Here is a 22,301-nt window from a genome sequence, read left to right as displayed (position 1 = left end):
TTTAGCAGAAATGTGTAATCTCGGCAGGACAAAGCAAGGGTGGGGAGGAATGGAAGGATGAGACATGCTCTCCAGAAGAGCTTCTCCAGCTACCTAAAAGAAACTGGTTTTCTAATATAGGTAGTTACGTGAAAACATCCTTTTTTGCCTTCTAGGTAAACTGACTACCAAAAATTAAACTAAAATTATAATCAATTCCTATGTTTCAATTCCTTTTGATAATTTCCTAGAAAAGGTTAAAAATAGTGGCTGTGCTATATGCCTGGCAGCAAAACCTAGTCAAAAAAAAAAAAAAATTCTGAAAGCAGAACCAAGAATCATGTGTCCTCTCTTCCTTCTGTATCCACAAGGGTGCCTCACTAGAGCCAGCTGTTGAGAGTAGGGAAGATTTACTGGAGGCGTCCCCAAGAACAGGGGAGTAAGGGAAGCTCTACCATCCTCTGGGGTTTAACTATGAAATCAAGACATCAGAGGGGAGAGATGCAAAATACCCTAAAGACACCAAATAGCTCCCAGGCCTCTGAGACTGACACTAAGCTGATTAAATACATTAACATATCTAAAGGAAAAATGTTTCAGTCTCCAGGGCAGTTGGTCAGCCAAGAAGGCTTAGAAAAGAATTTCAGAGGCAAATGCTAGAGATGTCCATCCAAGCAGTCAGGAGGATACTTTGCAATCTGTCTAGTGTGGGATCAAGGAAAAGTTATCTCTGCCATCCTATGACGGTAATAATTTTTACCAGGTATGACGGTGCAGTGGGATTGCACTGCTTTCTGAGTCAGTCTGCTATGGAAGGCTGGAATCATGAAGCACTGAAATTCTCTAAATAACCTTGCTCAGATACATGCTCCCCTACATCAGCTGCCAGTAAAATGCAGCTTCCCACATGCCAGACCTTCAACAAGAGGAGGTATGGCCAGAAGACTGTGTAAGCACCTCTCCAGGTTCTCTATAACAATGAATTAGCATCCTGGCTTTAAACATGATTCCTATGACCTGGGTTAACAGAAATGAATCCTGGGAGATAAAACTGTTTTCTCAGTGTGCTGACAATTGTGTTCGTAAGTCTGAACCCTAGCAAGGACACCAAGATAATGTCACTTGGAAGCCTCCAGGCAGTGGCCAGCCTCACCAGCCAGGCCTCCCCACTCTCCACGCCATGTGTATTCAGGGCTTTCCTTTGAAAATTTCCCATCAGCCAGGGTCATAGAGATAAGTTTGTGATTTTTCTCTAAGAAGTTTGATTGTAAACATGTAATTTTTCTTATTCAGCATCATTATTAATCAAATACATGCAAATTAAGAAAAATAGCAAAGGGAAAATTAGCAGAGTATAAGCAAAAAGACATTCTATACTGCTGATGGGGGTATAAACCGGAAACACACCAAACATTCTATGTATATGTATATACCTCTGACCCAGCAATTCTACTTCTAGGAAGTTATCCTTACCTACTAATTACATATACAAACAAAAACTTAACCACAATGATGTCTTCTAAAGCAGTCCATAGTAAGTAAAACTTGGAAATCACATAACTACTCAACAGTTGAGATCAGTTAAATAAAAACCTATAATGCAATAACATACTGACATTTGCAATACATTACAGAAGTACATGTACTGACCAGGAGAGACATTTGCAATGTATTTGTATTTTCTTCTTTCTGTCCAGGTACATTTTCTAATGCTTTTTCGATGCACATTTATTATGATATATAGCTTCAGTTTTGAATCAAATTTGAGGAATCACCCCTGACTATATAGAGACTAGAATCCAGGGGTTGGAAGATGACATACACTGGCCCAAGCCCTCTCTCTACTCAAGCAAATTAGCCTCAAAGAGCTAAAAATGGATTATCCAAGGCCACCCGGTTGAGTGTGGCAGAGCCAGTGCTATCACTTAGCTCCGTGGAGTCTTAAGCCCAAATGCGTCCAATCATTCCTACTGCCTCCAAGTTAGAGTAGAACTTTGTCTCTCTCGATGCTACTCAACACCAGCATCTCGGCTCAGAAAGCATAGGTGCTCCTCTAGCTTTGTGTTGAGCCAAAATATTTCAATAAAATCATCGTGAGTGATCTCTGTTCTAAGTGTCCTATACACCGTAGCAAGAAACCCCAACTGCAAAACACACCTCACATGATATTCTAGGATTTCCTAAAGGGCATCATAAAACATCAAACTTATCTCAAGGTACCTTAGGATGAATCGGCAAGACGGGGAGAGGACAGAAGAGAGAAATGACAATGGAAAAATGTCTACTCTGTGACCCAGACGTATAGTCATTTCTCACTGTGAAAGTTCCTCTACTTTTAAGAAGCCTATCATTCTGTGTCAGGAAAGAACAAGCTGGCCTCTCGGAAGTTGACTCCGGACTCTGGGGAGCTGTTGCAGGAAGGTTATATCTCTGTACTCTTCTGTGTCCTAAGTCTAATGACTCCCTGACCGGTTTCCAAACAGACGTGTACTGAAGAGCTGTAACCATACTGCAGCATTCGGCCTTGAATTATCTTTCTCTAATATCTTTTTTCTCTTCAAGTGACATTCATTTGGATATTTTTGATAGGACAGAGGGACACAGTGAATGCGTCCTTCCTTACAGAGGCCAAGAAAGCAGCAGTGAGTAAAAGGAAATGATCCAAGGTGCCCCATCTTCCCAGGCCTCCATCTCGGCTGCCGTTAACAGACACAAACCAACATAGCAAAAAATAAATGAACCTTCAAGAGGTGTAAATCTTACTTACGGACACACATTTCCCTGCTTTCATAAAATCCAGGACAACACTGGGATTTGCGCCTATACATAGTTTTTTCTCCGTGTCGATAGGCCGTCCGATAACTGATTCTATATAAAGGGGAAAACCACACTGTTACTTCTTTTAACCTGCAATTTGCTTCAAAACCAAGAATCTATCTCTTAATACAAAAAAGAACTCTTAAGTATAATAAAGGTATAAGAAGTAAAGTACTCCAAAATATTTAAGAAGAAACATGGGATATGTTTTGACCCATATTATGCTAACTCCCCAATTTGCTAAGAATATACTGACTGCCCATTTAAGCCAACCTACACTTTATTTCAAAGGATCAGAAGTTTCATGACCTCCCTACTTCACTTATCTTGAGATATCTTGGAAGGTATTAATTTCATACATGATACTTACCTAATAATCCATCATTTATCTACACACGCTTTAGAGGAAGAATTCACAGAATTCTTTTAAAAATCTGTCAGTGTAGTCTTACCTCACTATAAAACAGAAAGCTAACAAAGACCTATACATTTAACTAAAGCTTCATTCATTTACTGATTCATTTCTATAACACACATTTATTAAGCACTTCTTATATTCTTAGGCACTGAGGAAAGAGCTCACAGTGAGTGAAAAAACATAAAACTCTTGCTCTCACTGGGGAAGACAGATCTGCAGAATTTAATATACACATTAAGCAAACAAATGCATCAAACAGTAGCTGGTAATGATTAAATGCTGTGATTGAGTAATCAGGGAATAGATTGTGACAGGATGGGAAAGTTGGTTTAGACAAAGTGGTCAAAGAAAGCTTTCCTGAAGAAATGACGCTGAACACAAACATCATTTATTGTAGCAGAAATCAGAAGGTGTCACGCTCCACCCAGGACCCATATAACTCTAAGTATTTCACTAATGAATTCAAGGTACCACAGTTTTCTTCCCTAATAACACTGTTATTTAATATGTTGTTCCTGTTTTCACATTTATAGAAAAAAAACTGTGGCTTATTTTAGCTTAAGGTGAGGTCAAATTTAAGTTAGTCTGAACTGAGTTAGATGTTCAAATAGAAACAGAGGGTAGGATATGAGTTTCTTATTATCTGGTGTCTCCCCCTAGTTATGCCCAACAAGGGGGGTGAATTCTTGCTAAGCAAATGTGGGTAATCAGGAGACCTTTTCTGTGCAAGCTCTTTTAAGTGCACAGACAACATTTTTGCTTTTCTCTGTCTCCTGTGATTTGGAATATACTGCTATGCCAATAGCAAGCACTCAGTAACCATTCACTAGATGAACGGATGCACCTTCTTAAGTGTTTAATATCCCTGATTGTATCAGAGTCCTTCCCAGTTAGCCAAACTCATCAATATAGTTGAGCTTCCATTACCTGTGCCGCGTGCATTTAAACCAGTTCAGAATGTCAGTGCAGCTAGTGTAGTAAATTTGATCAAAGGGATGTGGGTACGATTCTTGTACGGTCACTGAATAGCTGAAAAGAAGAAGAAAGAGAAGGAATCGGTATTACTCTTTCTTACATTAATGATTTGCTATGTACAAAAAAACAATCGTAGGCTAAATTATTTCCACTTGCAACTCCACACTGACTTAACAGAAAATGTCTATGTTTACAGGTTTCTATTTGAACTAGAACCCCAAATGGCCCGATATTAATAATATATTTGTAATTCTTATTTTTATTGAAGTATAGTCATTTTACAATGTTAGTTTCAGGTGTACAGCAAAGCGATTCAGTTATACATACATACACACACATATAATTTCAGATCCTTTTCTATTATAGCTCATTACAAGAAACTGAATATAGTTCCCTGTGCTACACAGTGGGTCCTTGTTGTTTATCTATTTTATGTATAGTCACGTGTATCTGTTAACCCCAAATTTCTAATCTAATATTAATATATTTAAGACAGGAGTTCTTGCAATAAGCTTCAAAAAAATTCTCATTGATGAATCACCATAAACTCTGATACTCCTAAATTTAAAAGCATATCACCACATATTTTTCTGTATTTAATTCCATTCCCCAGCCCCCAGGGGTCCAAGGACAACTAAGACCTTTAACAAAAAGTTTTCAATCTAGGCCTTCTGTAAATAATAAGGGTAAATCAGCAAAGAGACAACTCGAGTACATTTTGCTACAGATTCCAGAAAATCAGAAAGAGTATACTTTTCTGGTTGGAACTTGGAATAATTTCCTTTTGTGTGCCTGCCCTACTTCTCAGGCAATGAAAGAATATATACAACCTCTCCATAAAAGCTAGAAAGTCTTTAAACCTGATTCTAAACACATGGCTGAGACAATTAGCCTGAGATAATCTTACCAACAACCTGCTGCTAATTAAACAGTCTGTTTTCCAATATATTTTCACTAACAGCTTCTTGTTAGAGTAAAAGCATGCAATTCTATGGGCCTAAGAATGGGGGGGGGGGGACATCCATGAACTATACAGACCATTTGATGTTCAAATCCCATACTTTTTCATTCCAAAGCAGTCTATTATATGCACAAGAGCTTAGATTTCTAGCCTACAGGAAAATCTGGAGAATTCCCTTTTCAGAACAATTTATTCTGTTTTCTTTAACAGTCTCTTAAAGATTCCCACTAAAATCTTGAATTCACACTAACTACCAAAAAAAAAGGGTCACACTCATGTACTCACTTGCTGCAGATCAATAACCCAAGTTCATTAATACGAACTATCAACTATATACGGTATGGAAGGAAATGAGGTTAAAATTTCAGCATGAAGAATTCAGGTTAGATAGAGAGCAGAACTGGCCTCACAAACAGCGGGAGTTCTTTCTCCAGGTGGCCTCCCTTAGTCATTATGAGACATCCGTAAACTAATTACACTATTCACACTTGTATATTTTATTCTCTGTGACATTGCAACTTGATTTCTAGGTAAATTGAGGGATCCTCAGAAATTATAAGCAGGGGCAATAGGTCCCACTGAAAAGATCCCTGGATTACAAGAAGGCAGGTTTAGAATCCTGATCTGATCCTGAGAAACTGCCTGACCTTCAACAGATAAGCTCACTTTCCTAGGTTTTGATGATGACATCTTAAAAGCAGGGGGTCAGAGATGTTCCTGACTTGGCATTCTGGATTTCTAACGTGCATTTTAGAGGACTACTTCCTTCCACTCCTACAGATGACACCTTACAAGAACAGGTTCAGACAAGTACAGAGTATGTGACTCCCTACATCTCTGATGTAACTCCTTCAGGTTAAAGCGAGAGGCCGCAGTTAAAACATAAATGTTCTTGGAGGGAACTATCACATGAAGTTACTCATATTTTCTTCAGACCCCTAGCAGTGTCCTGAGGTTCAGGACGACGCAAATTCTAAGACTTCCTAGCCAATCCTTTTTTCTCCCTCTCCAGCTGCTTGTAAATAACTGAGTCTTGAGGCCTGCAGCCTTCTCTCCCCACTCCACTTCCAGTAGAGAACAAAGTAAACACACGTCCTGTGTGTGGGGCGGCTCTACAGGCAGTCCTACGTTACCCACGAGCAAAACAGAGCAGCTTTTCACGTGTGCTGTAGGAATGCAAAAGAAACCACTCTAAATTAATGCCACTTGGGCAAAACAATGTCATCTCCCAGGCCTTACAACACTAATCGAGCTGAACTAAATTAGTCGGTTGGAACAAGATGTGATGCAGTATTCCCACGAAATGTCACAGGCCACGTTATGGTGTTAAGGCCTGAACGCTTTGGAGAGCAAAAGTGATGATCAGCAAACACAGGCCACTGTATGTAATGGGGGAGCTGACTCCACAAGCACATGTGAAAAGCATCTTCACTAATTTCTAGCAGCCTGGAAGGTTGCTTACACGGAGAAAATGTTAAAGTACAGGAATTTCCTCTTCTGGACAATAGCTTTTCACCAAGAGCACACATTGCAGGATGTGTCTCTGCTTTTAGGACATAAAAAAAGCTCATCTCTATAAAAGGGTAATCAAACCATTAAATATTTCAATTCAACAAACAATTATTGAAAAACTCACATGCAATTCCTGCCCTCAAAGAGAAGCCAGCAAGTAAATAAATGCTAAAAATAACATGCTATGACTTTGATGGAGAGACATACACAGTTTGGGGGAAATCGGAATCTAAAATTCACTATGGTTGAGTATTTCTCTTCAATCTTAACACTTCTTATTAGAATTATTCGGAGTCTCAAACTCAACGAAGAACAGACTGAACGTAAATTACTTTTCCCTTTGATCAGATACTGAGGCTTCCAGTTTACAGAAGGGTTCTAAGCCTTTTCAATCTAAAATTCTTTTATACACTCTTTTTTCTTTTCTAAACAATCTCTCTTTTTATTTTTCATTTTTAATATTATCATCACAGTAGAAAATCTAGAAAACAAACTTTTAAGAAGAGAGTGAGAGAATTTCATAAGTCTGACCTAATCACCACCACCATTTGGCTGAATTTCTTTACAGTTGCTAGGGGTTCTTAGTTTTTAGTGTTAGTTTAGCTTTTTTGTTTTTATATTTTTATATTCATGCTATGCACATACCTTTAAACCTACTTTAAGAGCATATCGTAAGTATTTTTCCATGTTAGTCAAACTATGACTGCCAAATACTCGTGACTACACCAAATTTGCTCCATACCTACTAATCTTTAGACAATTAAGTTTTTGTCACCTTTCAAGCCATGTTCTGGAAGCTGTGTGCCTGCATCATGAAGGAAAATATCTCTGAGAAATGGACGGCCTCCTCTGGTCCTTATCACTGCTTCTCTGGCCAGTACCTGGGATGCTGTTTAAACTTAATTAGCACCTTTGCTAACAAGCCACACCTCCATGTTCAGCTGCAGCTGCTCTTAAAGTCACAGAATGGGAAGGAATCTTCTCGATTGTCTAGCCCAATCCCATTTTCATCACAAATGAGCAACGAGATCCCAGTACTAGTGGTCAGTCTGGAGCTAGCACTAACACCAGGACCTCCCAGACACTATCCTGCCCCTCTGTCCCTCTCAGATGTCACTAGAACAGCTAAAGTTTCTACAGTAGACAGGGAGCGGCAAACTGTAGTATAAAAGGAATTTGATCTCAATTCTGCACTATTTCCAACATCAAGATGCCAAACTCTTTATCTCCTGCTTGTTTGTTTAACCTTCTCAAACACATTGAAAACATATCATCATCATGATTCTAACCTATTAAGTATTATCTGCAGAGGAACGCCAGCAAGATTTGATTTAAGGTCAAAGAACAGGGGGAGGAAAAGCCATCATCACTTGGACACATTCCAAAGTGGTTAATTACATTTTATCTACCTAAATTACCTTGTTACTTTAATCAGATATGGTAATAATGATCATTTCTTAACTGTTTGCTTCACGACTGCAGCTTCAATTACTACCAGTATGTGTCCCACCCCCAAGGGACTGGGCAGAGAATGGCTTCTCTTTATTTGTGCCTTCTTTAGAAGAAACCCCAAAAGAGGGAAACGCTTAAACCCACACAACAGGGAAAGGGAATGGGGAGAAGGAACAGATGATTCATGGCATCATTCATTTTCCAAAAGGATGCGGTACAGAATTCCTTTAATAACAAGCATCCCTTGTGTATTTTTAAATGATTTAATTTTCCTTAATTTCATTTCATGTACAACTTCTAAGAATCACAACTGCTGCATTAAAATGAGGCATGCTTTTCTTTGAAAGCAAATGGTTCAGTATGTTTGGGGAGGGACCTGAGAGTCTGCATTTCCAACAAGCTCCCAGCTGAGGTTCCTGCCACTACAGTTTCACAGACCACACTCTAAGAAATAAGGCTACAGGTGAGGCCAGGGCTCGGATGTTGGTGACAGGTGTGTTTGAGTATAAGGAAAACCTACAATGAGCCCTACTCAGCTCTACCTCCAGGAATTTTGTCCTTGAAGCTAATCATCTTCTGCCCATTTCAATTCAAGCTCATTTCAGTTTTTGAAAACACAGGAGAACCTGTCACCAACACTCTTTTTTTGATTGTTTTTGTTTTGTTTTTTAAATACATTTTTATTACAGTATAGTCAGTTTACAATGTTGTGTCAATTTCTGGTGTACAGCATAATGCTTCAGTCATATAGGAACATACATATATTCATTTTCATATCCTTTTTAACCATAAGTTACTATAAGATACTGAATATAGTTCCCTGTGCTTTACAGTATGAACTTATTGTTTATCACAACACCTTTATTTGATCTTTTAAATAATAAATACTCCTTTCTGCACTGTTGCCAAAGCAATTTCAGTTTGTTTTTTTTTTTAACCTGTCTTCAAAGCTTTATAACAGCAAATTTATCAGTAAGAAGATTTTGGCTGTCAATTTTTCTTTCTAGCAGTTCTTGGAAAAATATGGACAGGAAAAAAATATCCATCATTTCCTGATTTTTTCCACACTCAATTTCCCTCCCCATTAGTACTAAAACTCTAAAGAGGTTACTCTAATCACTTGTACAAGAATGGAGTTATATTATGTTTAGAGATTAACATGCTTCTGCTCGCTCTCTCCCCGCTGCCGCTACTAGTGATGTCCACATTTCGTCATTTCCCATCAAAGCATGAGCTTCCTCATCAACAATTATTTACTGAGCACATACCACATGCAAGGCAGTGTTTTAGACACTGGGAATTAAAAATGGCAAACAGAACAATGCAGTCATGTGTTGGTAAGTTTAGCTAAATATTGAGCAAGGAATCAGGACAAAATGTGTACATGAGTGGATGCTGGATTACTTGCAGACTTGGGTTCTTTTCTCTTTAGAGCCTCTCCCTCAGAGAGTTCATCTGTTCACGTCTCATCATGCTGGAGACTCCCAAATCTATAGTCCCAAACACTTCCTGGCCCATGTATCAACTCGATCTTATGACCACAACGTGACAAAATCAGTGATCTCTTCCCTGTCAAATCAAATCCCTTCCTTTTATTTTTCCACGTGTGCAGTTACACCTCCACTCTTTCCCGCGGCAGATTCTAAGCTCAGCCTTTTCTGCCTCTTTCACATCCTACAGTTAATGTATTACTAAAGCCTCTTGATTCTTACTTCACGAAATCTTACAAATTTGACTTTTTCTCCCATTCCAAAGCTATCATCCTCCAAGGAGTTCAACCACCAATGGGATCCCCCTTTTCTAAATTTGATATGTTCCCCGTAATTCATGTATTCATTGATTCATTTTTTATTACTTTAATAAATATTTATTATGTACTTTGTGGGTGAAATGTTTTCTGGAAGGTTCTGTGAAAATTATAAAGATAATTAACAGGAGGTCCCTCCTCCTAAATTCTGTATAATAGTCAATGCCACAAATATATAAACTTTATTACACATACATGTTTCTTCTACAGCTTAAAGTGTCATAATGATACATAACTCTATTGATCGATCAAGGAAATATGTTTTTGTGACCCTGACTGTAATACTGCCAATGGATATGTGGACTGGCCCTCGCCGAAAAAAAGCACTGTGAGTAAGGAACCAGTGTGCCCCGAGAACAACACAGCTGCTGTGCTTGAAAGGCTCTGAGCTTTGTGCATCCCACCCATGGGTGACGACAGTGATGAGAATGTGTACTGTGGTGCACTAAGCATGGTGCTGAGGGTGATGGGATAAAAAGACCAAGAGTTTGATGTCATTGCACTTACAGCTATTAAAAATGTGTATTACTCTTAGTACCTGATACTGTCTATTTGTCTGAAAAATTTGCAGTGTTAATTTTGGATAAAGAAACATACTTTCTTAGGAATGCAAGTAGCATTAGAGCAGAGTAAACTGCGTTGGACTGCACTACAATATCACTAGATGATTTGAGCTATTTTTGTGTTCCAAAGGGACTATGAGATGACCTTTTATTTTGTACTTCCTCTGTATTTCCTACTGCAAATCTGGACACAGATCTGGACATTACATCATCTGCTTTCATATAATCTACTCAATCTTGTTCTCCTCCAATACTGTACTGACCCTCATCCTGTTGGACACAGCGCTTCATGGTCTGCATGGCACTGGTTTCAAACTAACTTCCTTTCCTAGAATCCCTCCAATCACTGTCATCCATTAGTCTCATTCAGGTTTTCGGGGACGTCTCAAGTGACACCATTTCCATGCAGCCTTGCCAGTTCCTCCAGAAATCACATCTCCTTCAGGCCACCTACCGCAGAATTTTTTATGCCATACATTTCAGCACTGTAGTACATTACTCCCTACTGTCTCCCACTGCTCTTATTGCTGCCCACACGTAAGTCCAGCTCCACCAAATTATTGCAAATAGATACAGAGCAGGCAGAAGCCCTTAGGGAGGTCACTTTAATAGTTATTCATGTTTTCCCTGGACTTAAAATCACACCTGTGTAAGAATCAGTATATCAGGGTTTTTTTTTTTACATTATATTCTCTAAGACCAAGTGACTTATACTATCTAATTCATTACATATAACTAACGATTTTTACATAAAAGGAATTTTACAATCTCTTCTGAAATTCTGATTTGATATATGAGACTAATAATGATAGTACATAAAGGAATCTATCAGAAATTACTTCTCAAATGACTTTTGAAACTATTACCTTTCCCAGTGGCTACACACATTAGGGTCTTCAAGGTTCAGAGATGACGCTGTTCTGATCCAGTGGCATAACAATAAGCAGATAAAGCCCAGGCACGAGTTCAAAGAAATAACCATTTTTTCTGAAGAAAAATCTACAAGGAAAAAAAAATCCAAATTAGGGGAGCATTAAAATGACCTACATGGAATTCTTTTCAGTACAGTAACTATTCAGTAGCAGTTGTCACTAGGGCTGAAACACACATAACGAGTCTTGGGTTTAAATAGATGGGTCACCAGCTTTCATGGTCCAGGAGAGAGAGGTATTTCTTATGTTGTCAGGATGGCCACCATTTTGTAAATTACTAAATGTGCAAATCATTGTTAATTGCCACCAGAACAAAAGGCCTTCTCATCCATGCCAGCCAACATTAAAGGAATCTACCCGAACAACTCAGAGCGACACAGGCTTCCAGATTCTCTCACCAGGCATATTTCCCTTCTGGAAGAAGAGGTCTCAAAGAGGAATCTGGCCTCATTTGTCCTAGAGGATAAACAATGAGACAGAAGCTCCATTGACTCAAGGGAGAGGCACCTCAGGCTTAAACTGAGATTCATTCAAAAATTCATTCAATGTGCACTGAATGCCTACTCTGTCCTAGGCACTGTGCAAAAACTGGACAGAAAGCACAGATCTACTTCCTGTTCCTGACCATTAAGATCTTGATAATTTAATAATCATGACAAAAATCATGACATTAGTTTCTTATATTTAGTGCTTCTGTTTCCCCCTCTGCTAAACAGAAGCAAAACCAGCTGTTTTATAGATGTTTCTCCATAGGTGTACAGAAAACAGTGTAAAGGTGTTTGGAGGTGAATATTGGAGAAAATAAACCTGTTATTATTGAGAGGAAGAAAGATCATAATGGAAAAACAAATAGTAACACCTCTGCAAAAGAATTAGGCCTGCAAAGGAGATAGAAGAAGAGGGAAGAGAATGTTTCAGGCAAAGGGAACAGAGGTGAGGGAAGGTCAGGCACTCGTAAGGAGATCAAATTAGCTCAGCTGGAGAAAGAGACAGAGGGCACATCACAACGGGTTGTATAAGACATCAGCAAGTATGTGAACCTCATCCAAGGATAACAGAGAGCTAGGAAAGGGTCTGGGGTGACATCAGAAAAATCACTGGCTGCAGGGGAAGAAGGACCTGCAGGGGGAGACTGTCAGAGGAAGGTCATTTGAATCACGACTTTGAGTGAAATAGGATGTAACACTGCGGTTGCAGGGAACTGAGTGATTCTGTGGGTTTTTCAGGAGGTGAAACTGATAGGACTTGGTGACTGAATGCAGGAGTAAGAGAGAGGGACCCTTGGGTGCAGGGTGAGCCCCTCATGGAGATGGAGTCACAGAAGCCCTCATCCTGGGAGGCAGGGAGGGCAGAGGTAGGGGGAAGAGGCTTTAGTTCTGTTTTAAATATGTCAAATTTGAGGTTCCTGTGAGACATTCACATGAAATCACCTGTGGGCATTTACTGAACCCCTGCCCTATGCCAGGCACTGGTCAGCTCGAGCCTGTAACAGCTGTAATGCGTATGCCTGGACACCCTCCCTGTATCTTTGCCTCCAGAAACCTTGCACTTTAGTGAGGAGGAAAAGTTCAACTGTCACACTATATAAAATGACTTTATACAATCATAAAAATGGACATGGAATTAGAAATAGCTGATGCATTGACTAATGCAAAAGAAAATAAGCATTCACCTGCCTGTTAGTAAATTGGTGAAACTGAGACAAGAGGGAAGTGGGCAAGGCTAACCATGAAAACAATGACATAGCAACCAAAGATTCAACTCCCAGTAGACCTTGAGGCCCAAGATGGAGGGAGATCTGATCTCCAGTGGACTTTGAGCTTCATTATACGCTCACTGTATTGTGTTAGGATGGTGAGTGACACACCCACAGGCATCATGACAATTCTGAGGCTGACCATAAAAGGTCAAAAAGTGGGTGGTGGCCCAATTCCAGGGAATCCCTGCCCCTTCCCCAAAGTAGTTGGAATAATCCTGCCACTTGTTGGCATAGGAAGTTACCGAGCCCATAAAAATCAGCAACCCTGCACCTCGTGGTCACTCTCTCTCGCTTTCGAAGACAGCCCACACTCTGTCTATGGATTGTGTATCTACTTTTCCTTTAACCACCCCACACCTTGTGGCCGATCTCACTTTTTTCTAGAGGACACCATGCTCTGAGACCACTACCTCTCACCTCTGGAGATGGCCCGAACTCTGCCTTTGGACTGTGTATCTCCTAGGCCTCTCGCTCTCTCTCACCTACTGAAACAGCTCACACTGTCTGTGGAGTGTGTATCTCTCTGAAAAAAATCTACCTTCACTCTACTATGGCTCGCTCTTGAATTCTTTCCTGTGCAAAGCCAAGGACCCTCACATGGCGGGGCACGTCCCAGGGACTTGCCTGAGACCTGGGACATGGCCATCCTCTCATACCCCATTTTCCTGTATCAAAACTAGTAACAATAGGCCAGATTATGAGACCAAAGCAGTTATTTTCCGGGTGAGAGCTGGCATTTTGAGAAGTTATACTAACTTTCCACTCCAGGAGGTTACCAGTTTTTACTATCTAGGAACCAAATTTATTGAGGAATGATCTTCTGGTTTTAAAACGTAAGTTTATGAATCACTAGGCTATACACCAGAAATTAATACAATATTGTAAATCAACTATATTTCAATTTTTTAAATTTTAAGATAAATAAATAAAACATAAGATTATCTTAATAACAATACCAGCAAAAACCTAAACTTAGGAAATAGTTTAATTCGTCAAATACAAGAAAATAGATTAAATGAAGAAATATTAAATACTTTGAAACCGAGACTGTTTATAAGTACAAGTATATTAAGTATATTATGACAAATTATCTATCTCTAACTCCACAAAGGCTAAAACAAAAGAAAATGTTTGATTTGGAATAAGGAATAAATGTCATGAATTTGTAGAATAATTAAAAGATGGTGTCAGCCACTATCTGAGATTGTGAAATCTTTAAAAGGGGGATTTCCCAGACTCATGGACATAGAATAAAAACTTGTGGTTGTCGGGGGGAGATGGCTGGGAAGGGACAGATTGGGAGTTTGAAATTTGTAGATACTGACAGGTAGACATGGAATAGATAAACAAGATTATACTGTATAGCACAGGGAAATACATACAAGATCTTGTGGTAGCTCACCATGGACAAGAATGTGACAGGGAATATATGTAAGTTCATGTATGACTGAAAAAGTGTGCTCTACGCTGGAAATTGACACAACATTCTAAACTGACTGTAACTCAATAAAATAAAATTTAAAAATAAAAATAAAAAAATAAAAAGGGGATTTCCATCACCGCAAAATAATTCCAATATATAAAGCATAAAAGAGAAGCCAAAATATAGCTTATAAATTAATTCAAGTTACTGATGTTTCTAACCATCACGAAGTTGTAGAATCTGAAGCTGAATGTTATATAATTAAAGAAGCTATTCTGCTTAACAGGAAGGGATAAAAAGTAGTCATGCTGACAATGATGATAAACAATAACAGCTAACATTTCCTGACCTATTACTGTGTTCCAGGTGCAGTGTGAACCTTTTACATGAATTACCTATTTAATCCTCCCAATAACTTACCTAAGAAGGTATTTTTATCATCCTCGTTTCACGGTTGAAGACATGTAATATACTATCGTGTATTCCTCATCCATCAGAAAAAGAACACCTTTCATATATTTGGTTGTAACAAATAAGTATGGCAAATATCTCTCTGTCTCATTGCCTTATCTATGTCAGGGTAAGTATTTTGTTTCAGTGAAGTGTGAAATATGTATATTAACTTTTCATTCTTTCCTCCAAGACAGAACACTGGAGCTGGTCAGCAGTAATCTGCCATCTACTCACAAACAATTACCCCAAATTGGAAAGTTTATGTCCTGAGTCGCCATCTCAGACGCAAACCATCCATTTCCCAATTAGAAATGTTTAGTCTGTAAAGCTGGAGATTGCTGTAAGCAATGAATCGAACTGCCAAGATAAAGAAAGAGGCTGTGTGTCGTCTTTTAATGTAAAAATTATAACGCCAAATTCTTGCTTTGCACCAGATGCATGGCCCTGTGAAAGCTTTAGCCTCTCCATGGGGATGGCAGAAAAAAAATGAAAAAGTAGAATTTGGTCACCTCCTCATTGCTTTTGAAATTGAGCATACAGAAAAATCAAACTGCATTGCAAAGTTGCTGGTGACCTTCATGGAAGGGAAAATAATAGTATATTTTAAATGGTATGTATGTCACTTGGTCTCTTATTCCCAGAGCATTTTCCAAATTAAAATTAGAAAATTAACTGAGTTCTAGAATAATCTCCATTAAAGTATAAAATGTTAAAGGCAAAAAGAATTGCTAGGTCAAGATGCAGGGATCATGCAAACTCACATAAACTGATTAAAACCATTTGAGAAAATAATTCAAATGTTACACATGGCAGAGGAAGAAGACTTTTCACAAACATACCAATGAGCTGTACAGAAGTACAGAAATGGAACGTTTCCCTATATTCAGAAACATGGGTGGTCTTTCCTTTTGTTCTGTCTTGTTTAATAAAAGCACTGATAGGCAATCAAAACAAGTGAATGGGGGCATTTCCTATACTCTTTCCCTATTTTATTTGTTTTCTTCTGTAGGTTTTGATGAGTAACCATGTGGACCATTTTTCCTTTACGCCTACCCTGAAGGAAAAAAGTTCAATAATACATTTTTCTTCCCCATTTCTCTTTTAAGCTGTTATCTTGTTTGACACTATAATCTACCACTTTAGAGCACAAATGAAAACAAAATACAATCTTTAAAAAAATAGCATTATTTCAATTGGAAAAAAAAGCAACACAGTGATAACATGTTTCCTTGAAATAGACATTTTCAAACATTCAAAACTCTAAATTGGATGTGAAGCTACCCCTACCCACCCAGTCTTCATCTTTCCTTGTGGTTACATTTAACAAAAATTAAAATGTAAAAAAAGAAAGTCATTTGCATGAACCCCCTAGTGCCAAACTTGATTGCATTCCATATCATTCACTTAATCATTATGGAAAAATCAAAACAGAAAATCAGTACAACTGATTAGCATTGCTAAAGTGCTCCTATTAGAAAGAGGAAACGCAGCAGGCAGAGTTAACTCTTACTGCCTACTCGGAAGGCAGGCTTTGCCTATGCTACCACAAAAACCTCAATAAACAATCAGGTTGAATAAAATCCTTACAATGGATGAGTCTGCGTTCTGATGACAGGGAGTAGTTTCTTTATCAGTGTGTTAGGGAGAAATAAATAATGGGGCGTTGACTTGCTAATTAATTTTTGCAACAACGAAGGAATAAATGATTCCAGACAATTCTTTCAGGCTCTAAAATCTATTGCCATCCTAGAATCGTTAAGTGCACCCATAGCAGTAACTTGGGTGCCCTCGCCCCGTGTTTTTTCAAGCTCATTTCTCTAAAATCCTCTCATAGTTCTCTAAATGAAAACTGATTCCCTGATTAAGAACAGCCACATTTTCACAATCCCCCCACCCCACCCAGATACCAAGAGCCCCCTAGTCCACTCGATCACTCTATCGTGTTATCTACAAAGGATGTACTAGCTTTTCCTTAAACTACTCAGAAAGGCTGCCCAGGTGTGCTGTGTTCTTCCTGAAGCTCTGAGCCTGTTGAAGAGAGCATCAGAGGTCCAGCTTCAGAGTATTAAAGATGTCAAAAGAATAACGCTTGCCGGTTGCCCCAAGAACAACCTCAGACGAGGACTTTCATGGAAATACTTCACCGATAAAAGGAATCCCTGAGGCACTGTCCTGATTTCTATTTTCACCATCCAAAGCTAGTGATTCTAATAGCATATGACTTTACTCAAGCATAACTACTCATTTGAAATGGTACAATGTTATATATTTTTGTCTGGGAATCCCCAGGTCATTTTGCTAATCTCAAAACCACAACCAAGATAGTCTTCTAAGTCAAACTCAATCATGTTGTAATAGCAGCCACAAAGCACTTCTTGGAAGCTTCTAAGAATATAAGTTGAGTGTGGCTATTAACATTTAGTAAAATAAAAAAAAAAACCTCCAATTCTATTTTATAAACTCATAAGGGCTTTATAAACAACAACAAAAAAGCCCCTAAACATTAGCATGAAGTGGGTGTTTAACAGCAGTTCTGGCATTCACTGAGCACTTTACCTCAAGCAAAAACTGGGCAAATCCTTGAGGATGTCAGGCATTGACATACCTAAGCGGACTCATACCATCTCAACGCAGCAAGACAGAGCCAGGAAGAAGACCAAACAGGCTGCTGGGGGAACACAGAGGCACAGCCTCACCTACTTAACCAGCTGTGAATGAAAAATATTGCCAACCATATCAGTGAACAAAGGATGCTGTGGCCATCAAGTCAGCAGCCGCTACCGCCACTCCCCACGGTGAGGACAAGGTTACAGGATGCGGACGAGCAGGCAGCCTGGCCTCTGCAGCCATCCCCTGGTGCACCCTGAGGGAATTCAGGATGTGAAAGAACAGCATACTGGCCCTAGATAGTTAGGTGCATATCAAAGGAATGATTTCAGTGAGCCCAGACCTTTGCACCTTTCCACACATAGAAAAGTGCTAAATTCCTTAACTTGATATCTGGTTTTCTTTAATTAATAGTAATCTTTTGATGCACCAAGTACCTGGTCTTTGTTGCAAAAACTCCTATATATCCAGGCTTTTCTTTTCTCGGGGCAGAACAGTCTATTAGAACGATCTGAGAGGCTGCCCCCGCCCCCGCCTCACCCCAGGCCTGAGTCCTCAGAAAGTCCACCAAATAAAACATAACTCTCAACTTATAGGTTGTGCATTTTATTTCAGTCAACACAGCCAACCCCACAGCTGTAATCCAGGTGGCATTAAGGGGTAGTTTTGGGGAGACCATGGTCATCCACTCATCACTAACTTTGGAAAGTACTCTACAACAATGCTGTAAATCCACCTCCTACAACAGATGGAAAAACATCCACAAATAACATCCACTAAGGATCTAAGGGCAAGCAACTGTGGGAATTCCTGTGCCTTATAAGGCATGGTCTCTATCTTTAATAGTTCAAAATCTACTCCAGAGGAAGATTATAAATAAAATATACTTACTTGCCAAATGAGTCAATGTAGAAGGAAACTGACAGAGTTTGAAGAGAAGAGAAAAGTCAATGTGCGCAGTGAAGGCTCATGAAAAAGGTCAAACATGAAAAGAAGTTTTCAAAAAATAAAAAACTAGAAATCACTGAGTGCCTACTTCAAGCCTCGTGCCTCACATACAGAATTTCATTGGCTGAGATTAAATGTTTCACCTGAAATTAGATAGTTAGAGCAGAGATTTGAACATGTCTGGCTGATGACTGCAATGTCTGATCCGCCCTCAGCATCACATCAGGATTAAAGGAAGTCTGTGGGCAAATGAATACCATGGGGAGGGGCCAAGAGGCAGAGAGAAAAGTGTGAGCCAAGGTGGAGAACACAAAGTCTTGTAAGGAATTATGAGAAGTAGTGCTAGAAAGGAAGGCAGAGCTTCTTGACGAAAGGTCTGAAGCACCAATCAAAGGAATCCCAATGATTTCATCCTGTCTGCACTGGAATACATGTAAGTCTTTGAGTAGGGTACATTATTTGATGAAAGAAGTGTTTTGGAGATGAGCACAGAGTAGGGGTTGAAAACCAAACCAAGGGAACAGTCTCACCTCCTGAAGGCAAAGAAAGTGGGTGGAGGTTAGTTCATTCAGGTGTGGGCTGGACCTGCCTGTCCCAGTGCAGTAGTCTAAGGAATGGGAAGTATGTGAGAAACAATGAAGGGAAGAATAGGCAGGATAGGAAGAAATAATAGAAAATAGGGTTGATATTGGGGAGAGCTGCTTGGGGTTTAAACCATTCTGAATCCCAGTTATATTTTCTTGGTTCTGTCTATTTATATCTCCTACTGGGAAAATAATACATCTCTTCTTTATTAGAAAAAGAAACTTCAAATACTACTTCTTATTCCAGAATTTGGTAAATAAAATTATATTTATCTTCCTAAACTTCTCACAATTTAATATTCCTCAGTAACATTCCTACTCATTCTTCCCAACATGAAGAGTCCTCATTTTTTGGCCTGTCCAACAACAACAACAAAAACCTTGAATCCCTTTTACAAGATGTACTCTTTCTCTTTTTCAAACAACTATGCTCTGGCAGCCCTAATTATACACTATTGTTGTAGCCAGGCCCTAAGGTAGCCTCCGATGAACCCTGTCTTGTGTAAACTTTCCTCACAATGAATAGAGTAAACTTCTGTAACCAACAAGATACTGCAAAAATGACAGAATATAACTTGCAAACCTAGGTCATCAAAAACATTGGAGTTTCCATCTTGCTTTTTGGATCACCATTCTGTGAGAAGCCAGCTGCCATTTCATTAGGACACTGCCATTTCGTAAGGCTGAGGCCTCCTGCCGACAGCCATGTGAGCAGATCCTCCAGCCCCTATCAAACCTTCAGATGACTGTAGCCCCTGCAGACATACTAGCTACAACCTCATGAGACCCTGAGCCAGAACCTCCAATTAAGCTTCTCCCAAATTACTGACCCACAGAATTGATGAGATAGTAAATGTTTGTTTTTTTAAGCCACCATGTTTTGAGATAACTTGTTAACACAGCAATAAATATCCAACATGCCTATATTTCAATATGTGTACATCAAAAAAATATTTCATCTGACATCCAAAATAGCTCTCAGTAGTGCCCACCATCTTGTTGGCATCTTTAGTAGCAGTAGCACACAGAAGAACCCACCTGAAATGATTCTGAAATCTTTTCTCTACATTATAACACCTGGCAAGAGTCCCTCATCTTTTAATTACATTGAGTTATTCTGTCCATGGAGGCATGACCTCACAGTGCCTGAGTTTTAAGGTGCATCTGCTGCCTTCCACATAAAGCACTATCCCAGATTATCCTGCCATTTACCCTTAACCATTTAACATTTGACCATCTGGAGGGACTGACCTGCCTCACAATAACTTGGAGAGCCTATCACATGCCCTGTGCAACAAATCATTTATAAAATATTAAATGAATGGATTCTGGACTCTTTCCTATATTGATTTTTCATCTACAAATAAATGTTCCTTTCATTTTCTTGCAGTTGAACTAATTTTCTATGAATATCTTTGATAGGATGGTATATAAAATTGAATTATTATTTCATTTTTTAACTTTTTACTTTGAAATAATTCCAAGTTTATTTGAAAGCTACAAAACAGAACAGTGTTCTCCACTCAGATTCATCAGCTGCTAACACTTTACCACATTTACTTTGTCACTCTCAACCTACATACACGTTTATGTGCAATATAGATACATATTCTTTAAGCATTTTTTTAAAAACAATTTTTTGGGGGGAGGTAATTAGGTTTATTTCTTTCTTTCCTTCCTTTTTAATGGAGGTACTGGGGATTGAGACCAGGACCTTGTGCATGCTAAGCATACACTCTACCACTAAGCTATACTCTCCCCACATTCTTTAACCATTTGAAAGTAATTTGTACATATACAAAAACTTTTAAATACTTCAACTTACATTTCCTAAGGATAAGAACATTCACCTATATAACTATAGTCCAATTGTCTAAGTGAGGAAATTTAACATCAATGTTGTACTACCATCTAATCTATAGATCTAATTCAAATTTCATCAGCTATCTCTAATAATGTAATTACTTTAACAATCTTTCACATAGACATTCTTCAAAAGCCTTTGCTCAAGAACAGACATCTGTTCTCTCAGTCAGCAAAAATGGGTGAAGCCCTCCCTGCCCTCTAGGAGCTTACAATCTAATGTGAGAACTGTGTCATGTGGATGGTAATAACAAGGCAACGTAAACCATGATAGGGTCAAAAGAGGTTATAAAATAAGTATAGGAGTTCAGAAAGTATTTCTAGCTGGCAAGTGGGGATTGGAGCATATTAAAGACAGCACTGGGTAGATGGAACACAACAGGCTGCACCCAAAGGAACCAGCAGGAGCAAAAGCAAGAGAAAAGAGCTTCCCACAGGGAAAAGCAAATAGGCAAGATTGTCTAGAGCACAGAGTGGAAAAGCAAGTGAGTGAAAGAGGAATTTTAGAGTCAGGTCAGGAATGGCATTAAACCATGATATTTAAGATTTACTCAAGGTACAATATTCAAACACTTTATGAGACCTCAGGCAGTCTGAGAAAAAACGTGTATAAGAAAAATGAACTAGAAAATAAAACTGGATCAGCCCAGAAAGAAAGGGAGACTAATTGCTTTTTTTCCCTTTCCACCAATAATACTGATTAAAGAACCTGAACATTTCAAGTTTGACCAATCCTGACACAACACAAGCAGGAAAAAAATCCAATGGCAACAGAATAAATGACAAAAGAAGGCAATTTCCTTTAGAAAGGAAAAATCAAATTAAAGTAAAGGGAAAGAGAAAAAAATAAAATTCTCCGATGTGCAGCAGGATACTTGAGTGTCAGGAGAATCTTAGGTCCTTCCTTGCACACAGGTGTAGAAGGAGGAGGACAGGGACAATAATGGGAAGCCTAAGTATTTGCACGGTCCCTCTCTCAGGAAGGTCCTTTTCAACGGTGCAGCTGCTATAGGAGGAGGAGAAGGATGCTCATTCTGCCCCCATCACTGGTGTGACAAGGAGCACTTACATGTCACCTACTTGCCTAACTCTTGGTCATCATGCTAACCACTAATCGTCAGTTCCTGAGATACTCACCATTAGGCAAAGCTGAGCAATCCAAGTCATGCCTTCCTTTCCTCAAAGATCATTTCTTAGAAAAGAAAATGCAGATGAACAGAGACACCATGAGGAAAAGAATTACCATGG

At 39.0% G+C, this 22,301-nt stretch overlaps 1 protein-coding gene across 2 annotated transcripts in view; it reads right to left on the bottom strand.

Annotated features, from left to right (window-relative positions):
- The window catches only part of MEGF10 (multiple EGF like domains 10), a 155,845-nt gene that overhangs the window by 104,697 nt on the left and 28,847 nt on the right, over positions 1-22,301 (bottom strand). For both annotated transcript variants that reach the window (XM_074360599.1, XM_074360598.1), the window contains exons 2-4: positions 11,351-11,483; positions 4,142-4,243; positions 2,747-2,847 (exon numbers count right to left, since the gene is read on the bottom strand). In XM_074360599.1, the coding sequence (XP_074216700.1) occupies positions 2,747-2,847; positions 4,142-4,243; positions 11,351-11,466 (319 nt within the window). In that variant the 5' untranslated portion in view covers positions 11,467-11,483. The remainder of the gene's footprint in view (positions 1-2,746; positions 2,848-4,141; positions 4,244-11,350; positions 11,484-22,301) is intronic.

Source organism: Camelus bactrianus, chromosome 3 (genome assembly GCF_048773025.1).
Source record: "Camelus bactrianus isolate YW-2024 breed Bactrian camel chromosome 3, ASM4877302v1, whole genome shotgun sequence".
NCBI classification, from domain to species: domain Eukaryota; kingdom Metazoa; phylum Chordata; class Mammalia; order Artiodactyla; family Camelidae; genus Camelus; species Camelus bactrianus.
Note: the sequence above shows the minus strand (reverse complement) of the source record. Positions and strands in the feature narration are given on the sequence as shown.